Raw genomic sequence first — 21,656 nt, forward strand, 5'->3', positions numbered from 1 at the left:
TCGTTTTTACGGTAGCTGGCAGTGAAGCCAACTTCTCGTATAGCTGTGGTTTTATGGATCCTAGTTCTTCAGCAGGGGCTCCTGCCGAGAGTCCACACTCTCAGCCAAGGGCTTTGGAGCCTAGTTGGCATCTTATCGCAAAGCCACCTATGTAAGTCTCACCACACACAAGGTGCACTTCCTGCGTACGAGGTTCTAGCATGCAAGACACATCCACTCAATCCAAACTCGGGCTGAAATCTCTTCTAAAGGTACTCAACTATAGCTTCCTTTTGCTCCTCTGCGACTTGAGCTATAGCTGAAAAACACGCAGCTGTAACCAGAAAGTGGGTGACCAGATTTAACCACGCCCACCTCAGGACAAGTGTCCCAAAGCCCGGTCCCCCCTCGTCAGGGCTGCGGTTCTGCCTCCTGATGAAGGGCAGCAGGCAGCTCTTAACCCACTTTGCTTGGTGAGGCTTCAGTCTGGGGACTGGAATCTCTAATTAGAATTTCCTCATTCATCAGAGGGCATCTTTATTTGTGGTAATAAAATGGGGACAGAGCATAACCTCTCAAACCCAACAGCCATACCTTTGACAAACATTTCCCAATGGCAGTGGGAATCCGCGATGGCGACTGAGTCACAGACTGCACCCGAATGACAAAAGTTACGTTTAATTTACAATGTAATAAAGGTTACAGGTAAAAAGCTACACATAAAGCATGAAAAGGCCTATTACACAAATGTACAAATCTCTGTACAAAGCTCATATCACTGTTTCCTACCTTCGTCTCCTATGTCTGTCGGCCAGGTCTGGCCATGCAGCTCCGGATAGCAAGAGCTCTCAGCAAGGGGGGAAGGGCCTCCAAACCAGCATCTAAACATCTCCTCTTAGAGACGTCAGTTACTTGCAAAGTAAAATCTTTTTCTTTTTAATTGGAATTGCTCTAAGTGGTGATATCCTTAAAAAATTGCCTTCATAACACACTTGATAAGGAAAGTAATGCCTTAGAGAGTAGAGGACAGTACTCTGGAGTCAAATGAGAAACCTCGGCAAGCAGAGTACTCAGGTTTTACAAGAAAAATAGGTAAAGTCAAACAATACTGTAAGTTTAAAACTATCAACCTGTGTCTGTGGCATTGGTCACAGACAAGGGAATATCAAAATATTCTCATTCCAACAGAAAGGACAAGAGAAAAGCCTAGCTATTGGACCTCAAAACCACCGACCCAGGAAAACATTTCTGTTTAAACCCTAGCTTAACTGAGGAATTCTAAACACTCTTTTTGATCAACCTGGGATCTGTGGCAACTCTTGTGCTCTCTGGGACTTGCAGAGATAGTCAATATCAATTAGGCTGCTGGACCCACAAGGCTGGTACTACTACTGTCACCTCCACAGCTCTGGGTTCAACCTGAAGGCCTAGAGTCTCTCCCTAGGGCATGTGACTTTAAATAAAAATGATCCTAGAAGGAGGGAGAGAAAGAAAAAGGAGGTAATGAGAGACCTGGGAAAGAGCCTGGGCAGTCTATGTAAAACGACATATGGAACCTCTCTCTACACTGAAAGTGCTCTGAAGACAGGTCTTTATGGGATATTCCAACCCCACCCCCAGTTTTAATATTACATGGTTAGGACCCCAAGAGACATTCTGAAAGACGATACTGCACACATGGAAAGTTTTTCTCCCTAGTTCATTTAGCTCCCCCATCACCCTTCCACCCAATTCCCACCCAATTCCCACCCTTCTCCATGACCAAAAATATCAAATAAGCAAGGAAGGTGTGGGCTTCTTGCCCGGCCAAGCCTCTTTTGCATATTTCTTCTTCTTGGGTTCGTTGACAGCTTCGGGGTTATAGACTGCAGGGTTTGGTGCAGGGTTCATGTTCACTGCTGACGGCACAACAGGAGTTAAGTCCACATCAGGGGCAAGGTTCGGGTATGGCATGGGCAAGCCACCGATGAGTGCTGTCCCATGGATGCCATGCGGCTGAGAGCCGGCTTCACTGTGCGTGGGGGGCAGGCCCCCGTAGAGTCCTCCGCTGAATGCAAAGTTCTGTATGCGCCTGCTCCCTGATTCCTCCAGGCCCAGGGAGCCAGGGCCCTCCACCCGCTTCTTCTGTGGTTTACAAGGAGCAGAGGAGACAAGAGGTAAGGCAAGAGAGTGGTGTGTGTTAGCCTTTTCTATTCCAGCCCTAGAAAAATTGGGGAAGGCCTCTAAACCTCTAGCTTCTTTTGTTTCCCAAACAACCTATTTCACTGTCTTGAAATCTCAGGGTTTGAAGAGACCTTAAGAGTAGTCATCTACGTCCCAAACACTGCTCCACAGTGTTCACATCCTACGTCACTCTGAGAAAAATGAGGACCGTGTGAGAGCTTTTCAGAAAGTAAAGCTTATCCAGGTTAAGTAACTATTCTTTATCCTCAGGTCACACCCCTGGGTCCCTCTCTTTTTCTTTCTTTCTTTTTTTTCCCTGCTTTTTCACCCCAAATCCCCCCAATACATAGTTGTACATTCTAGCTGTGAGTGCCTCTGGTTGTGCTATGAAGGACGCTGCCTCAGTGTGGCCTGATGAGCGGTGCCCAGGATCTGAACCAGCGAAACCCTGGGCAGCCAAAGTGGAGCGCGTGAACTTAACCACTCAGCCACAGGGCCGGCCCCCTCTCTTTTCCCGGTATTAAAATGCCCTTTTAGGAAAGAGAGGTGATAATTGGTGGTAGTAGGTATTTAAATTCTTCTTTTTGTGGGGGAAGAGAAAAAGTTAGTATCTTCATGTTGGGTGCCCAAGTTTTAAACATTAATCTGAGAGCGGAACAAACCTATGACTGAAAGCCATCTCCTGGTTGCCTGGGGCTGGGACTGGGAGGGAACTTACAGCAAAGGGACATGAGGGAACTTTCTGGGGTGACGGAAATCTTCTATATACTGAGGATAGTGGTGGTTACCCAGGTGTACACATTTGTCAGAACTCAAACTGTACACTTAAATGTATGCACTTTATTGTACGTAAATTATACCACAATAAAACTGACATAAAGTAAAAATATCTGCCAGTTTTGTACTTTAATAACAACTGAATATTCTAAAGGAAGAAGAAAAAAAGAGAGAAAAGAGCTCAAGGGGAAATGTGACTGAATACTATGGAGTTATTCAGAAAGTTTCATCTTGTACTTCTTCACACGTTGACTAAAGTCCATGAAAGATCCCCCTCATCAATCTACTCTTTTCGAATTAAAGACTAACCAGGAACTTGACACATCTTATCAATCTAGTCTAATATAATCTAAAGATTATTTTAAAATAAAACTCTCTATAGCCTCTCTGACTAGCACCTTCTGATCATTGCTTGACTATCTCTATTGATAGGGATCTCACTGCTTGAAGGGGCCTTTTGCTCTCTTTTGGACAGTTCTGGCTGTCAGGTAGTTATCCACATGCTGAGCAATCAGAACACTCTGTAACTTCCACCTCTTGGTTCTTCAACATACCTGATCTTTAAACCTAATCCAGATGTGGGCTGGCTTTCCTATCTGTGCCATTCTCATTCACAAATAAAGGCATGGCAAAAGCCAGAGGTGCCATGCAGAAATGCAACATCACTTCTTCCTCGCTAAATAGCTTACTTTGAGTCAGAAGGGAAAGGCTAAAGAAATATGGGCCTCTCTACATCCTGCTGGGAGGCCAATTTACAGATTCACATGGCATCATCATTTACATGCACCATCAAGCTGGCTGGTCACCTGCAGCCTTTCTATGGCACTCTAGGATCCCCTAGACATAGATGGGGTAAAAGTATTTCCACAGGAGGAAAAACAGGAAAGGAGCAAAGGATGTGTTTTAAAATTAAGCACAAACTTAACAGTTAACCTACACATAAAAGAGCAGGTTTTTAAACCAGACTGTATGGCATTTCAAATACCGTCACGATGTGCTTCCTACCTTGACTGGGACCACCGCAGTCTGAACCATGTTCCGGAAGCGACCAACTGAGGGATCCACATCCTCTGCAAAAAGACATGAGGGAAGAGTTAGTTTGGTACTCCAGCAGCTGGATTAAGGGTATAAGGCTCACTGTGAACAAAACACTCACAACAACTCATAGGAAAACAGTAAAATACAGCTAACACTCCAAGCATTCACTGTGTGCTGGGTGCTGTGTTAAATCCTCACAACAAGGCTATGAGGTAAGTACTACTACAATGAACATTTAATAGATGAGAAAAAAACTCAGGCTTGGAGGAGTAAAGTGACTGGCCCAGTCACCCCTTTGGAGAGGGGAGGAGCCAGGATTTGAGTCCAAGCAGCCAGAAATAGGCCTGTGCTCTGGAACACTGTGCCGGGATGCCTTCACCAAGTTCTTTCTCATTCCATGTACTTCCCTCTTTTGAGGGGAGAAACAAAAGAGAAGATGTTATCAATCCCACGTTAGTGACAAAACAATGACAAGTCAAGAGATCACACACCACATATCTTGCTAATGCCCGCCCATTAGCAAATATCAGAACTAGGATTCAGACCCAGAACTTCCAACTTGACTTTGCCTTTTGACCTGAACAACTGTATACAATTAAGACTTTTACTAAAGGATCTGAAGCCCCCTGTCTAGGCAGATGGGGAGAGCAGCTTCCTTTTCACAGCTTATACACACATTAGTGTACCCTACAAAGCTTCCAGGATCATTCGCTCTGCAGAGAGAAAGTGCTAAGACCAAGTAAGGGACGTGCTTGCAGTCAGTCACTCTCTCATGCCTCATTTATTGGACATCAGGCATGAAAATAAAGAGCAAGACATTGTCCTGCCTTTAAGGAGTTCACATGTATAAAGCCAGACAGGGTACAACACAATGGAGGTGGTTCAGGAAAGCTGCAAAACAGCATTCCTGGAGCAGAAGGGACAACTGGGCTTGGTCACTGAGGATGAACAGGAGTTTTCTCACTGAAGGTTGAGTGTGTGGCAACAGGCAGGCACAGATTCATTACTAGAAAAATGACTCCAAGCCCCTTTTATCCTAATATAGTGGTAGGAAAGGAACTGTTTCCCTAATAGATACTGTATGTCTTATTTTTAAAGATTTTATTTTTCCTTTTTCTCCTCAAAGCCCCCCAGTACATAGTTGTGTATTTTCAGTTGTGGGTCCTTCTAGTTGTGGCATGTGGGACACTGCCTCACCATGGCCTGATGAGCAGTGCCATGTCCACGCCCAGGATCCAAACCAGTGAAAATCTGGGCTGCTGAAGCAGAGCGCGCGAACTTAACCACTCAGCCAGGGGGCCGGCCCCTGTATGTCTTATTTTAAAAGCACTGAGGGCACTCGCTATTTAAAGAAACACTCTTATGAATCCCTTTGGAAAACAAAGATTCCCTATTTAATTTGAATAATTAACTCCTGATTTATTTGTTTTAAGTCTGGCTTTTCACATATTAGGATGCCTCTAAAGAATACACCCTGATATTACATTACCAACCAATCTTTGTTCAATGAATGAATGAATGAATGGCTTCTATATGGAAGAAGAAAGAGGAAAAGATATCCAGGCTCATTAGGAGGGAGACAAGGTCTGTAAAAAGGCACCTTTATCTTTTCTCTCATCCCCAAAGGAGCCCTGTTCCAATCATCCCTTTGGTAAGGAAAGCTAAATGAAACACAAGAACAACTGGAGCCCAACAGGAGTGGCCTGTGGAGATGTGCCCCATGTGTGCAACAGGCCTGCAGAGGGGAGGGGCTAAGCCTCTCTGGGGGACCCTGTCCTGTGCTGGCTGAATGGTGCTCAGGCCTTTTACCTTCACCTCATTCTCTAGCTATCCCACTCCTAGAGAAAGGATACACCCATTCCAGGATATCTCTGCTCCTGGAAGGTCTACCAACAAATTCCCTGCTGGGTCTACTTCTGGTATAAGAAAGGGTGCAGGGGTAAAAGGCACAAGCGGTGGCGGATGATAATGGGGACAATGGCTAACATTCATCAAGGGCTTACTGAGTGCCAAGCACAGATATGAAGTATTTTCACATATATTAATCATTTAATCTTTCCACCAATCCTGTGAGGCCAGTAGTCTGTTAAGTCACTTGGCCAATGTCACACAGCTACTAAACGGAGAGGTGGATTTCAAACCCAGGCCCTATGATTTCAGGGTCCACGCTCTTAGCCACTGTGTTATACTCTGCCTGAATACACTGCCTTAATAAAGCTCTAGGGCAATAATTTTCAAGGAGAAAAAGAGCAGACCAGACCTTGAGTCCTGAAAGAGACAAAAGATTGTCTGGTCCAGTGAGTCCCAAATTGCTGGCTGTTCATGGGTACAACAAAGATCTTGTTTGAAGCTACACATTTTGGGGGCCGGCCCCGTGGCAGAGTGGTTGGGTTCATGGGCTCTGCTGCAGAGGCCCAGGGTTTTGCTGGTTCGGATCCTGGGCACGGACATGGCACTGCTCATCAAGCCATGTTGAGGTGGCATCCCACATGCCACAACTAGAAGGACCCACAACTAAAAATACACAACTATGTACCGGGGGGCTTTGGGAGAAAAAGGAAAAAAAAAAAAAAGATAATAATAATAATAAGTAAATAAATAAATAAATAAATAAATAAAGCTACACATTTCTAAGTCCACCCCTAGAAACTCTTATTCAACAGGTTCTGGAACCCAGAAATAAGCTTCTCAGATCAGTCATCCAGCCCCTGCCTGAACATTTCCCTCGGATGTTCACTACTTGAGAAGTAATTCATTCGATTTCACACACCATCAGAAACTGAACATGTAGTCACTACAATGAATGCCATGATTTCTTTCACTGATTCCTTTACATTCTTCTTTTAAATATACGAAGGATTTGTTGTTGCTTTTTATGCTGAGTCAAATATGTGCTACACACTGGCTCTGGTTTTGCCAGTCCTTCCTCCCTAAGGTCAGCCCTGCAAATATCCAACCACAGTGGCTGTGCCTCCTCCAGTCTGTTCTCCCTTATGGATGGCTCCCCTACAATCTCAGCATTCAAGGTACCATTTTCCATAGCTGTGGGTCTCTTCCTCCTACAGGACTACATAACACATTTGGTGGCTAAGGCTATACTTGCATTTTGTAACACATTTGGGTGAGTTCTGGACAGAGCACAGGCTAGTGGGGTTATTGTCCCCTATTCTTCTATTAATGCAATCTTAAACTGCCCTTGATTAGTTTCCACATCCCCCTGATGACTCAAACTGCATTTTCAATTAATTAAAAACTCTAGGGGCCGGCCTGGTGGCGCAGCAGTTAAGTGCACACGTTCCACTTTGGCGGCCTGGGGTTTGCCAGTTTGGATCCTGGGTGCGGACATGGCACAGCTTGGCACGCCACGCTGTGGTAGGCATCCCACATATACAGTAGAGGAAGATGGGCCTGGACATTAGCTCAGGGCCAGTCTTCCTCAGCGAAAAGAGGAGGATTGGCAGCAGTTAGCTCAGGGCTAATCTTCCTCAAAAAAACCCAAAAAAAAACCAAAAAAAACCTCGATCTTTTTTTTTCCCATGAGCTGTCACTGAAGCAGATCTTCTCTATTTAAATAATTGATATTTTGAACCTAAACACAGGACTTGAAAGCTATTCTCACTGCATTTCAATTCGGGAAATAAGAGCAACTTGTTAGTCTGGGATCCCTGTTTCCATCCATTTATTTTCCAATAAGGTTTTTTGAATCTCAATTCACCTGCATTATATAAACTATACCTCCCAGTTCCATCTCATCCACCTACCAGAGTACTTAAGATATGTATAACATGAGTCCACTAAATGAATGGTGAATGATGGAACAAACTCGTAAACTTAGTGGCCTTCCCATCAACTGATGCTCTCATCTTGCTGACATTTCCATACAAACTATCTATAAATTACTTCCTTACAGAGAGATAAGTCTTCAACATGGTTAATAGTGGTAGTAGAAGCTTCTCCAATCTTAGAATTACCAATCACACTCAGAACCCCATAAAGACCATAATATTCTGCTCTGAGGTAAAGACAGTGAACACCTATACCTTACTAAAACCTCCACTATGACACAGACATACTGGATCAGCAGAGGAGAATTACAGCCTTACTCTGTATACTGAATTCTATAGGCCTTTCCTTTAGCTATTTCTTTAATACTGCAACTGGATAATGCTTGAGTGTTGACAGTACTCCACCAACGAACTGTAAAAAACCCCTCTCTCTTTAATATAGCACCTGTTATCCTAAACCTTGTTGAGAAACATTACAACTGACCTATAGGTTGTGTACACTACTCTCTGAGACCACAGCTTTTTCATCACAGGAAACTAGCAAGATACTGCACCTGGGTTGATGATCTCATCATCCTCACTGAAAGTCACCCGTGAGTTCTTCCTCTTCCTCTTTGGTCTCTGAATGTCCAGATTCCCCTCCTCAATGGTGAGAGTGGAAATCCGCTTATTGTGGGCAGTGTTGAACTCTGTTAGGTTCTAGGCCAGGGTTCACACAGGAAAGACAGGAGTCAGTACACAGGGAATTTGAAGGAGAATATATTACTAAATAAAGGGTAGGAAGGCAGTAAGGGCTAACCTTGACCTCCCTAGACAGACAAGATTCTCTTTTGTATTCAGAAAAGATTCATTACCATCCCTGCACTGCTAATATTAACAAGCCTCCTTTGCCAGAAAGTGGAACATCCTCATTGACTAGTGAAGCCGTGATATTCAAAAGGAGGTGAAGGGACTTGAGCTGAGAACAGGTCATCTGGGCATATATCCTTGAGTTGAGGTTTTGGGTTTTTGTTGGTTTTTTTTAAAGAAAGGCTATCATGTCTTCAGGCTGAGAATTAAAGGAATGCGACTGGGAGGAACTCCAAGAATTGTTTCAAAGTAACAAGAGAGAGATGAGAAAGGACGATTGACAGCTTCTTTCCCAGGTGCTCTCTCCTTTAATAGTCCTAAGGACACTGCCACTGCACTTAACATTTGGCATTAATATCTTGTCACTCCCTATCTCTGCGCATAGCCCCTTTTCTGTTCGTAACCTCCCATCCATCTCAATGATTAACTTGGCCTCAGCACTGCTGTTTGCCTCTTCCCAATCCTCTGGACTTATTCCAATCTGCATTGCAGTTTGAGATATTCCAAATGTCCTGAGGACGAAGACCCAGACAGGACCTAACATACTGAACTTAACAGACATGGAAGCACGGAGGCCGCCTCACAGAGAAATGGGCAAGAGTGACTGTCAGCGAGGTCCCTGGCCATGAGGCTACTTCTTAAGAACAAAATATCTTCTAAATGGTAAGATTTCTATTGTGCTTTTCTTCCTAAGGACTGGAAGACTGCCTTGGCGTACAAGAATAGTAAATGCATGTGGGTGGTTAAGGACATGGTTGCATTCGGTCTACCTGAATAGACCAGTCATACCAGTGCAGTGACAGACGTGCAAAGGACGACAGCCAGATCACAAACTACTGGGATCAGCCTCTAGGAAAGGAAAACTGTAGCACTTTTATAAAATTAAATCCTATAAAATTCATGGCCTTCAGTGCAGTCAGGACCATAAGAACAAAAGTCTAGTTCTACCCAGAAGATTCCTGGGCTATTCGAATAATATCAATAAAAGCAACATAAATGAATGAAAGTTTCAGTCTCTCTAAGCCAGGGCTGTCCAGCTGAACTTTGTAGATGATGGAAATGTTCTCTATCTGTATTATTCGATACAGTAGTCACTGGAGTGACTACTGACTACTTGAAATGTGGTTAGTAGCTACCACACTGGATAGAGTAGCTCTAGAAAAATTTAACTCCTAGCCTTGGCTTCTAATGTCCAGTGACGGTGCACAAGACAAGCAGGAGGGTCTACTGGCAGGAGATCAGTCACCTTGTTAGCCCCGCTCATACATAACCAAACCCACACAACGTGGCTGTCCAAGGTGTGTCACTGCTGGCCACACTACATTGCCAAAGTGGCAAAGGCCCATTAGTGGGCTCAAGAAAACCTCCTGCTGCTAGGTCACTGGAATTTCAAGCTACAAAGAACAGCTACATACTGCAAAAACCAGAGTCCCAAAAGACAAAACAATGACATAGACATGAAATTACATCAAGCTCAGTTTCCTCCTCTGGAAGCCCCAGTAAGCCCTTGAGTTCATCATCCTCTCCACCCATCTTCTCATCTCCTTTCACAGCCGATGGCAATGTCTGAGGCTTCTCACGTAGTGTGTATGCCCTTGTGGATGCGCCAAATGAGACTGTGGAATCGATGGGGATTTGCTGAGGCTTGTGAGGTTCCAACCGAATGTGACCCAAGAAAGTGCCGTGCGCTGGGAATAACCAAATCAGAAAGAGAGAGGAAAAAAAACCAACCTGAGTTGTAGAAAGGAGAGTGGCTCCTCCCAGCACATCAGTTTTGCTTTATAAAATGAAAATGACACTAGGTCCACTCTGCATCCCATGTCATGGGTCTGAGTAAAAAGGAAAACCCCTTCACTGAGTCTTGAATCTCTTCAGTGGATTTCTTATACAACTTCAGACCTGCTCTTACCCAAAGTAACAAATACCTCTCTTTGCTCTCTGCTACCAGATAGGCTTAGCTCCATTCTGGTCCAGCAGGAATGGTTCCAGCAACAGCCATGCCCCAGAAGGCAGGAGACAGGCATCACTGTGGTTTGACCTCTCCAGCCCCAAGTCTAAGGATCAAAGGCCCTGGTGGCAATTACGCTTGGGTTTTCTCCAGGACAGGAAAGGTGGTTGACTAAAACAGGTGCAATATCACTGCCAAGGCAAGCCAAGATCCTACTGGAGAGTCTGACTATTTTTCCATGTCTGTATTCTGCATGTTATGAGATGGAGAGAAAAGATGAGACAAATTTGCAAGTAACTACTTATGAGACAAGGCTCTCCAAAACCATTATATAAGCAGATTAGGGGCTGGGGGTGGGGGTGTTGGGGGTGTGGGAAAGGAGTAGAACACAATTAGCCCAGGAAGCAGGATCCTTTACATTTTACACTGCAATTATATATGGAAAAAATGAACAAACTTCAGGGCCCCATGCAGTCAAATCTCAATTGCATTTCTGGGATTATCTTTGGCAAAGTTGAAAATTTTATTAGTTGGAGTGTGTTCGTGGAATAAAAATTGATATTATTAGTAGTCAAAGCAAAATGTAACTGGGATAAAGAACCCATTATAAAAAATTTAATTTTGCTCAAAACAAGTTTTTTTTTTTTTTTAATGTCCTGTACCACTGCTCTGCTATATTAATGCAACTAATCACGGCTTCTGCTTAAATTGGACCCCAATTTACCACAGTCCTAGTACCACTTGAATTCCCATAGTCCCTAGCTCCTGGGTGTTTTTCTTAATTCTCTATACATACTTATTGCCTCCTCCAGGACAGTGTTCCCCTAAACTCTCTTTTCTCTCCAGTCATCAATTATTTCAGGAAAACAGGAGATATCACAGGAGGGCTGATTTAAAAACCAAACATAAACTTCTTCCTTGATGAGCAATAAAACATGATTTTGAAACTGAAGAACCCAAAGAGCATTTTCACACTGCTCAAAAGGGAATGTGTGAAAGGGGATGGGATGGGAGTTACTTACTACTGTTGAGGTCTATTAGGAAAACTCTCTTCAGATGCTTGTGGTAGACCAAGGCAGCGTGGACCCGAGAGCAAGACTGGTGGTCAATGGTAAAGTCACACAAATCAGGGTTTCTCCCAAATAAGTAATACTTCTTCTCATCAATAATCAGTTTCTAAATAAATATTAAATTAAATATTACTTAAATCTTGTTTCAACAGAGTTTAGCAGAAATTCTTCCAATCAAATAAGTAGCGGACCTTGAGTAGATAAAATTCCTTGCCAAGGTAAAAAAAATTTTCCCTATTATCTTCAAGATAAACAACTCAGCATAATTTACTAACATTTTTTGGGGGTGAATGGCAACTAACCTCCCCAAATACAGTAGTCAAATGTTTAGTCTTAGTATGAAGAACTTTTCCTAATTCTATTACATATAAGTGGCCCGTAAGAGTGGTTGTCTTCTGTCCATTGGAAATTTAAGATTTCACAGGATCTTAATTTTAGGTCGAGCAGGAAATAAGAACATAAAGCATGTCTATAAAGTAATAAGGGGGCTGTGCCGGTGGCACAGCGGTTAAGTGCACACGTTCTGCTTCGGTGGCCTGGGTTTCGACAGTTCGGATCCTGGGTGCGGACATGGCACCTCCTGGCAAGCCATGCTGTGGTAGGCGTCCCACATATAAAGTAGAGGAAGATGGGCACGGATGTCAGCTCAGGGCCCGTCTTCCTCAGCAAAAAGAGGAGGATTGGCAGCAGATGTTAGCTCAAGGCTAATCTTCCTTAAAAAAAGAAAAAAGTAATAAGACTGCTTTTCAGAAAATATATATTCAAATGAAGATTATAAATTGGTTAGGAAAGGAAGGGGGTGTAAACACCTAGATCTATATTCTAATCATGCTGCCCTAGCTCCAAAGAATTTTTGGAACCCTCTTTAGGAACTGGAATTACATTAGACATCATTGTACAAGCCTCTAAATCTAATTTTATTGTTCCATTTCACTTTGGCCACAAAAAAGTATTATTCAGAGTTAACTCTACACGAGTATTTGCTGTGCCCAAATATGGAACTACCTCACAGGGCAAAGACTCTCCAGGTTTAGGGGAGAGCGACGTGGGAATTAACATTTACTGAAGGACTGTTACTGCTAGGTATTTTAAGTATTATCTCATCTAATCCCCAAAACAACTTTGTGAAGCAAGTATCACTTCTATTGCTAAAGATAAGAAAATAGATTCAGAGAACTGAAGTCACTCACCCAAGGCAGCCCAGCCCAGCTGGTTAAGTGGCAGGGCTGGGACTTAAACTCAGGTGTGAATGACTTGCGATGCTAATATTCTAAACAACACTGTGATGGATCTGAAACAACTCTAAGAGCTCCGAAATGTTTCTAGCCATTGCTATGGCACTGCAAAAAATTAAACTGTAATGCCCCAACATAATAGCAGAAAGAGGGATTTGACAGACCAGCAAACTGCTACTAAAAAACTGTAGGGGCTGACATAGCATTGTTAACTTTTAATTCTCCCAAATGAGGACTTTTAAAAAAAACTGTCACTGATCAGTATCATCAGTCATTTTATAAAAGAAAGGTCATTTTAACAGCAAATAAGCAGGAAGAGTAAGGATAAAGGACCATTCTTTGAGAAGAATTTAGCTTTACACGAAACTCCCTACACTACCCTTATTTTTCTTTTAATCCTAGATCAGTAAAGCCTCTGCCACAGATTGGTTGTAGACTGGGCTGTCAGAGATAAAGGATTCTGATGAATTTTTGCTAACACTTCCTCCAGTTCTAAAAGTCTATAATTTGACCACTTTGAAGAATAACCCTCATTCAGATACATTATGTTTTTTCTTGAAACACAAGGTCTCGTTAAGCTCTAGCTCACATTTCACACTATACTTCTTTTAAAATCCCTGAGAGAAGACAGCAAATGCTGAGTAGAGAAGTACAGTCAAGTTAGTATGGTACCAGGCTAGGAATCAAGAGGCTTATATTTCATTCCTGGCTGTGTCACTGAACTCACAGTGGGCTACTCTTTTCCCCTATGCTTTAGTGTTCGCCTTACAAAACCAGAAACAGACCTCATGCACTGATAACAGTAATAACTGCTGAGCGTTTAAGTGCCACACACTGTGCTGTGAGTTTTACGATATGTCATTTCATCCTCACAACCACTCTGTGAGGTGGTTAGGTGCTATTATTCCTATTTTTATAGATGACAAAATTGAGGCATAAAGAAATTAACATATTCAAGTCACACAGCTAGATATTTATAAGCTGGATTAGAAATTAAGGTCTGGGTCTACACTCTTTTAACCATTATATTATGTATTTTCTTCACTCTACCTGCATCAAAAAATACACAACACGGCAAGGAAAATTTTAAGGAGTGAACAAGTACTACAGGTCACACTCTTAATTTTTCTTTAAACAATCACTTACCCAGTTTCTGTCAAGCTTAGCCTTAAGGCTCAATTAGTTCAAGCTAGTCCAGCTATGTGGGTAACCTCTGGAAAACCCTGTCCAGCAGTGCCCATCTGCTGCTGGCAGAGCTTGTCCCAAGCCCATACTGCTAAGGAGCACCAAGATTTAACAGCCTGACGACTCAATCAGACAATGACTCCCATGTCTGCTCAGAACCAAGATTTAAGAATTGGCTAAAAAATAGACATTGCATTAGAATTGACAGAGCCCTGAAATTTCAACATCTTGTTCTCTCTATGTAATATAGCTGGCCCTCCATATCCGCAGATTCAACCAACCTCAGATTGTAAGGCCTACAATGGTTGCTTACATACCGAACGTGTACAGACTTCTTTTCTGTCATTACTCCCTAAACAATACGGTATAACAACTATTTACATTATATTAGGTATTATAAGTAATCTAGGGGCTGGCCCGGTGGCGCAGCGGTTAAGTTCGCATGTTCCGCTTCTCGGTGGCCCGGGGTTCGCCACTTCGGATCCCAGGTGTGGACATGTTACCACTTGGTAGTGGTGTCCCACATATAAAGTAGAGGAAGACGGGCATGGATGTTAGCTCAGGGCCTGACTTCCTCAGCAAAAAGAGGAGGATTGGCAGTGGTCAGCTCAGGGCTAATCTTCCTCAAAAAAAAAATAAAAGTAATCTAGAGATGATTTACAGTATACAGGAGGATGTGCATAGGTTATATGCAAATACTGTGAAATTTTATATAAGGGACTTAAGCACCTGCAGATTCTGGTATCCGTTGGGAGTCCTGGAACCAATCACCAATACCGAGGACAAGTGGACCTATGCAGGTTGAATCTCATGGCATTTCTCATTCATATTTATATGCACACAGATTATGCCCTGATAAACTTAAATTTGCTAACCACAGTGTTCATAGGCTGGTCTCAAGGAAACAGTATAAAGACCACCAGCTCCTGGGTTATAATATAACCATGACCAAATTTCTATGATTCTAAGGTGCCAAAGACATACCAGAAATTTAGGTGTTTAGAAGGGGAAAAAAAAGAGAAAGGGCCTCCAAATCAAATATATACATTATATTTATATTAATATAAAGGCATCTCAATCACAGAAACATTAAAACATAGGGGAAAAGTAGTATGTCTTAAAATAAAGCAAATGTGTTAATTCTTGGACAATGTGCCTCTTTTGTCCAAGTGAATGAAATGATGCACTGATCTTTCAACAGTCACTACAACCACAATTTCTTGACTAGCTATGGCTGGTATCATTGTCCACTTGTGCCTCTGAGTTATAACTCAGAGTGTGTCTTTACACACTGGGCTTAAAAGACTCATGGCTTTTGTTTTAATATTGCACTTCTTAAACCCAGCTATCACAATACATCACAAGCCTTTGACACAAGGCTAGGATATAGATAGCTCGGTTAGTATCAAGTGCTGCCTAAATCCTTAAAAATAAGCAGATCTCAGGTCTATTCCTCTCAGAAGCAATACAGTGATGTCTAAGGATTATAACTTGACAATCACGTGGCAACTCAGCACACCTAAGTGCACTGAAAGACAGAGAACATTATCAGTTAATGGAAACCATAGTCAGAGAGGCGTCTGACAAGTTAGAGTACTTTGAAAATATGTTATTTCACAAAAGAGTATGATAGTATCATTAAGGGTAGGCCTCCTTGTCTGTTTCTTTCTGTTGCAAACTAAAGATTTACTAAATTCTAGTAACAAAATAGATTCCTACACGTCTTCAAAGCTTCATGGTATTCAGCAACAATATTTTCTATCTGTTGAACAGCCTACATGAAAAAGGTTTTACAGACATTTTAGCTAAGTTATTTCCTTGAATAATTTTGATGTTTTGTGACCTTTAAGAAGGGAGAACCCGTGACAAAGGGGCTCTAAGTGACTGGCAAAGGGTATGATGAATTTATAACAGAATTCATCACAACTCATGCCTTAACACTTTACAAAATACCCGAATATCTCTACAACATCCTGGAAGTGATAACAACGTATTTATAACACAGCTTTCAGGAGATATCACACACAGCTTTTCAACCACAGAATGCAATGTTTTTACTATATACACCAAAAAAGCCCAACTGCACTCAATAATGGGGCCTTGAAACTAAATTCTGAGCAAGAAAACCAAAAATTGGTCTAAGACACAGAGACTCACAACTCCAGTCATAGTGGGCTTAATCTCCCTTTCTTGGTAAATAAATGGTACCATAAGGATTTTTAAAAAACCTTACATAACCTAATAGCTAATCAAAATTCACATTCTCTTGAAGTTCTATGTGGTGTTCATTCTAGAGACTTGTATAAAAGCTGGAATTCTGCTAAACTTTACAGTACTTAACTCCAATTATAACTATGTAATTTTTGTGTGTGATTGTATCTTTCCTACCATGTGATTTCTTTAAGAACAGGAACCACGTTTGTTTTGTTCACTGTTGTAGATCCTATGCTGAGCACAATGATTGGCACACAGTAAGCACTCAACCCATGTTTTGAATGAACGAATGAATTTCATCACCATTCCATTCTTTCCTTTGAGCAAGCATCTTAGTTGATCATCTTTGAAGGGCTTGGGCCTGAATCTCATAAAAGCAACTTAAACTCAATCTAAATCATTCACTTTCTCCTTCGCTTGTTGCATTTGGTGGACGTTCCACACAACTCCATGTACTCAGAGAGAGGGAATTCACCCAGTTATAGGGCTTCCAACTTGACTGGGGCCCACAGGCCCATGATCTATTAAAACCCTTGATTTGGGAGGTGAGGGAAGTCACAAAAAACTGAGTGTCTGTGGGAGATATGAGGTTTGAATGTGTTATATCACTGTGTCCTTTTAATAGAAAAAAAAAGTCAGGATGAACAAAAGTAGCATTGCTGGAAAACAAAGCACAGGAGAGGAGGTGGAAAAGTGAGTCACTGGAAAAATCTTCACCGTGGTGGGGAAAAAGGGAAAGACATGTATCTCCATACCTCAATTAGTTTGTCTCCTTTGACTACATCCAGATGTAAACCAGGTGGGGGTTTACCTGCCCTGAAAAATAAGAGTGAAAAAAGCATTTTCAGGATGAGTCCATAAATGCCATTTACAATTATTGTCCCATTCAACATTGCAGCTCTCCCACCATCCTATAATTAGTTCATGTTCAAGCAGAAATGTCATCTACTTCACTGTTATTACAGCTCCTCTCTACATTTGACACTTACTTCCCCAGTGATTCAATTGCTCTAAAACAGAATTTAGTGAATCCATATTTAGAGCAGCACCAAAGAAACCTATATTTTAACACTGGCTATCTACCTCGGAAAGAAAGCAGCATAGAGAGTGCAAGTACTATAGCTGGGGAAGTCTGGTCACTCGGAGTTTGAATTTAAGATTTGCCACGACCACTAATACCATATGAAGGTAGCATAAATCAGTTGGTGTTTCGGGCTAATCAAGATTAGTCTCATCACAAAATAAGCAGAGGGTGTTGTCCTGAGCTCTGAGACCAAATAAAAGGTACATAATTAGGGAGCTAGCGTAATTCAAAATCATGCCCACGAAACCAAGTACCAAGAAACACAAGAGATATTTGTTACCCTTGAACAGGTCTTTCTACAACGGCTTGTTTAAAGGAACTTTTCTCTATACTCCTATAACCACACCACTCAACGGGGATACACATATGTCAAAGCCACTAACACAGTGCCTGGTGCATACCAGACTGAAGAAACGGTAGGTGGTCTCAAACAGTCTAACTATAACTTTACTGTTCTGGTCCAACTTCTGAAATCAATGCAGCAAGGAACTAAAATGAACAAAGAATTTGTAGGCTGAAGCAACTGAGTGTTACAAAAGTGCAAAGGGACCCAGAATATAGCCACACATTCACTTCTTCCTGTTTGCTCCTTTGAAGTTTGAGGAAAGAACAATCTTGCCAGAATCCCTATATTTGCATAGAAAAAATGCATCCATCCATCTAACTGAAGATGCAACATAGTCTTCTCATAATCCTGCCCCAACGCACCATGGCAGTTGCTGAAAGGACAGTGCACTGGACAACAGCCCATCTTGTCCGGGAAGCAGGGAAAGCCAGTGTTTACATCCAAAGCATGCTTTCTGAACTCCTACTACGTGCCTGGCGCAGGCCTAGGAGCTGGGAATATAAAGATGCATCAGCTAGCCCTTGTCCTTGAGGATCTCAATATAAGGGGAGACAGAGACGAGTAACCCATAAACGGCACACTGGGATGAGCTACAGCAGAAATAGCTCTAACTCCGATGGGTCTCCTAGCAAGGCAATTCATATCGCCTACTCAAAGACTAAATTAAATTATTCCATTATTCCCAAGAACTTGCGAAGGGATGGAGGGGTTCGTTCCAACAATTGCTGATGCCCACTTGTGCCCGTCTTCGCGCTGGTCGCTGAGAACGCAGTGGTAGGTCAGAGCCGTCCCTGCCCTCAGGGAGCTCCCAGTCTGCGAGAGACAGACTAGGACCGCACCGGGGATGCAGCAACGACAGAGGGATGCGGGGCTCTGAGACTGGGCTGGGGCCGGGAAGCCAGCTCGTGCGCGCTCGGGACAGAGAGCAGGGGGGCAGGTACGGTGCTCCGCAAGAGCACCAGGCGCTCAGTCAGGAGTTGGGGTAAGTTCTGGGCCAAGGCTCCGAAGCGCCCCAGCAACCAGCTGATTGCCCGAGGAGCTACCTACGCGAGCGCCCCAGAGCCCCCAGTTTCCTCAGTTCCTGGGCCCGGGCTCCAGGCTCCTCCACACGCCGCTCGGCCCGACGGACAGTTCTCCCTCAGTCAGACCCGGGGTGTCTGAGCCGTTCGGCTCACTGCCAGAAGTGAGCCGCCATGCTGGCCCAGGCCAGGCCAGGCCAGGCCACCCCAGTCCTGGTCGCCCCGCCACTCACCAGGTCGGGCAGTCGAACAGCGGGAGGTTAGAGCCGGAGTTCGCGGCTGCCGCCATCTTGCGTCTCCCCCTCCCATTTGGCGGGCCCGAAGCACGCCGGGAAACTGGAAGACTCAGAGGGGAGAGGCGGCATCCCAGCAGCCTGTGCATGCGCGCGCGCGCGCGTACACGCACACACGCACGCACGCTCGCACAGGGCCTTCCAGTGGCGGGGGAGACTGGGGTCTGAGTTTGAGATGCTTTTCAGTGTTTGAGAGAGTTGGCGTTTTCTGGAAGAGTCTCCGGAGGCTAGGGCTTTCCTTGGCCGGGAGATGTCTTGAGGAAAAGGAGCTTGTAAGGAGAGGTAGCGGTCTTCCCCAACGTTCTCCTGCAAACACGCTCCTGGGCTCTAAAATCTTGCAACTCCATCCTTGCTCCGGGCTTACAGCGTTAGCCTTTCCACCTGTCTGGAAAGAAGCTAGAGGGCGGAGCTCAGAGGTTGGAGGGATCACTCATTCTGTTTCTCCTCCTTGGGCGCTTCTCGGCCGTGTTGCATGCCGCCTCCTCATTTCCCCTTCCTAATCTAAATCTGGGCCTTGAGGGCTTCTGTAGATTATCTGGGAAGCTGCTTTAGGGGGTCCTCTAGGCTATTTATGAAAACTCTGCACAAACTGCAGCCAGGAGCGGACCCAATCAGAAGGCAGGCGTCCAAATCTTCAATGTGCGTGAATGAAATGGTTAATCGAGTTGTGGTCCCTTTGGATTTTTAAGTTTTGGTCATAATGACTAGATCATGTAAGGAAGCATTAGGATTCAGGCCTGCCCTAGGCCAACAGCTGGCTGAAAGAGACCATCAGCAGGGCCTCTGGTTGTAATAGCTTTGTCTATTGAGTGCTTCCTTATCTGGATAAGCATGTATTTTATATGGGTCTCTCATTTAAACCTCACAACACTGAGATGGGTATTGTGATCCCTGAGGAGAGGCTCGGAGAGACTGAGTTGCCCACCCTCACCCTAGAACAAGTGAGTGGGATTCAAACCTAAATCTGTACAATGCCAAAGGCCATGCTCTTTAGTCACCACTCTCTCTCACACTTATGTTGGCACCATATTTATTATTAGCATGCAACTGATGCCCAACACTTTACATAACTTTTGCAGAAAACATAGGATTATCTGATCTGGTGTTTTTTCTTTTTTAAAGAAACCAATTGCAAAATTATTGTTCATCCAGAAATAGGCACTGCACAGCAAGTTCTCTCTTTCTATGATGGAGTTCTTTTCTTGATTACCTGCTACTGGTCCTCTAGATTTTAAATCGAACATCAGCCTGTTTGAAAGATTTGGCCCTTGGTGACATCTCCAGGCATCAAAACTGTAGCATAGTATTAACTTGGAATTTAAAATTATCAACTCTTAGGCAGGTAGGAGAATCAGCTTTTCCTCTGGCCTTCAAAAGCAAAATAAACTCATCTAATAAGGATGTTAACTGATCAGATGACTTATTAAATGACCTGTTAATATGCTCCTTTCCAGCCTTGTGATTCCAAAGAAAGACTGGGCTTTGGGAAAAATACAAATTCTAAACTTGGTTTCAAGAAAACAGGCTATGGCTCCCTCCTTTGAGCACAAGGACGTGATTCTTGAGAAGGAATTAAAGTCTCAACAGTGTTTTGAGTGTAATAGAAGAGAACCAGGTACTTTTATCTACAGAGATTGTTCAGGCCTTTGAAGTTCCATGCCCTTTTCAGGCCTGAGGTGGTGTTGAAGCCCTTTCTAGCTATCAGTGACCTGACAACATCTTACATCAACTTTGCCTTTTAATTTCTCAGCTTCTGTGTGTGGTCCATTATTTAATCCCTTCTAGTGCTGATTATACACCCACGAAACCTAAAGCTATATTCTTACCCTTATAATTCTTTACTCCTTGGCCATGTTCCCTGTTTCCAGCACAGCTGATACTCACACTGGTCTGTGATGTAATGGCACCTTACACTTACCTACGCCTTATAAAGCAAAATGCTCTTTGTTTGGGCGCCCATGATGTCAGTATAGATCAGCAAACTGGAGGGCAGCAGTCTGGGCCCTTAGCATTTTGAAACAGAAAGACTGATGGGCTGGGTGCCTTTGGATTTTGGTATCTCAACAAAGATTAATTTTGTAGACTTTGAGGCTTTCTTAGAATAGAATCTAAAGACATTAGGAGCACAGTTTTTGTCAGAAAACTTTCTTAAAACATCTTTGATATATGAGTGATCAAATAGAGACACTGAAAAGATTGTGTGTGTGTGTATCGACAGTGTGAGCAGGTGGCTGCTTTTAGCAGGGCGGTGAATGAAAAGTTCACAAGGTGCTGATGGAAGAAAAGATGTTCCTGAAAACTTGGGTAGAAATTGCTACTACTACAGGTTTTTAGAGAAAGCTTCGTGAAAGAGGTGGTGCGCAGGACAGTTTATATCAATGATGCATGGCGACACTGTATAGCATCTAAAGGTGTGGTTTTGAAGTCTGAGTGCTTGAGATCAAATCCTGGCTCCAACAGTCCCAAATTGTGTGTCCATGGGCAGGTTGCTTATTTACTATGCTTCAAGTTCCTAATCCATAAAAAGGGGAAAAGAAAAATACATCTCCTAGATGGTTTTGTGGGTATAAGATAATAAATGTAAAATGTAAAACACAACATTTAGCATAGTAAATTGCTGGTAGGAAGGGCTCAAACATTACCTTACAAATGACCATTCGCATGCAGAGCA

At 43.2% G+C, this 21,656-nt stretch overlaps 1 protein-coding gene and 1 non-coding gene across 4 annotated transcripts; both read right to left on the reverse strand.

Moving 5' to 3' along the window:
- Positions 1 to 641: 641 nt before the first annotated feature.
- PPP1R8 (protein phosphatase 1 regulatory subunit 8) lies at positions 642 to 20,887 on the reverse strand. Of its 3 annotated transcripts, none has more exons than XM_070250224.1 (7): positions 20,812 to 20,887; positions 16,999 to 17,059; positions 11,562 to 11,715; positions 10,059 to 10,279; positions 8,297 to 8,441; positions 3,925 to 3,989; positions 642 to 2,103 (listed from the first exon to the last, which is right to left on the reverse strand). In XM_070250224.1, the coding sequence occupies exons 4-7, from the start codon at positions 10,122 to 10,124 to the stop codon at positions 1,750 to 1,752; spliced, it is 630 nt and encodes a 209-aa protein (XP_070106325.1). In that variant the 5' UTR covers positions 10,125 to 10,279; positions 11,562 to 11,715; positions 16,999 to 17,059; positions 20,812 to 20,887; the 3' UTR covers positions 642 to 1,749. The 3 variants fall into 3 exon arrangements, with proteins under 3 accessions (XP_070106325.1, XP_001504058.4, XP_023490930.1); XM_001504008.6 differs by lacking the exon at positions 20,812 to 20,887 and adding an exon at positions 18,926 to 19,422; XM_023635162.2 differs by lacking the exons at positions 8,297 to 8,441; positions 10,059 to 10,279; positions 11,562 to 11,715; positions 20,812 to 20,887 and adding an exon at positions 18,926 to 18,990.
- On the reverse strand, positions 15,279 to 15,444 carry LOC111772612 (small Cajal body-specific RNA 1). Its single transcript, XR_002806619.1, has one exon. It is a non-coding gene; the product is annotated as a small Cajal body-specific RNA 1 (non-coding RNA).
- Positions 20,888 to 21,656: the final 769 nt, after the last annotated feature.

Source organism: Equus caballus, chromosome 2 (genome assembly GCF_041296265.1).
Source record: "Equus caballus isolate H_3958 breed thoroughbred chromosome 2, TB-T2T, whole genome shotgun sequence".
Taxonomy (NCBI): Eukaryota; Metazoa; Chordata; class Mammalia; order Perissodactyla; family Equidae; genus Equus; species Equus caballus.

Excerpts from the sequence above, each read along its gene's own strand:
- PPP1R8 (XM_001504008.6), bottom strand. The coding sequence starts at position 19,074 with ATGCACAGGCTGCTGGGATGCCGCCTCTCCCCTCTGAGTCTTCCAGTT. Across the intron at positions 8,442-10,058 it reads AGGAGGAAACTGAGCTTGAT|AACCTAACAGAGTTCAACAC; the intron begins GTAATTTCATGT and ends ACCCTGGCCTAG. Across the intron at positions 3,990-8,296 it reads TGATGAGATCATCAACCCAG|AGGATGTGGATCCCTCAGTT; the intron begins GTGCAGTATCTT and ends GTCTTTTTGCAG.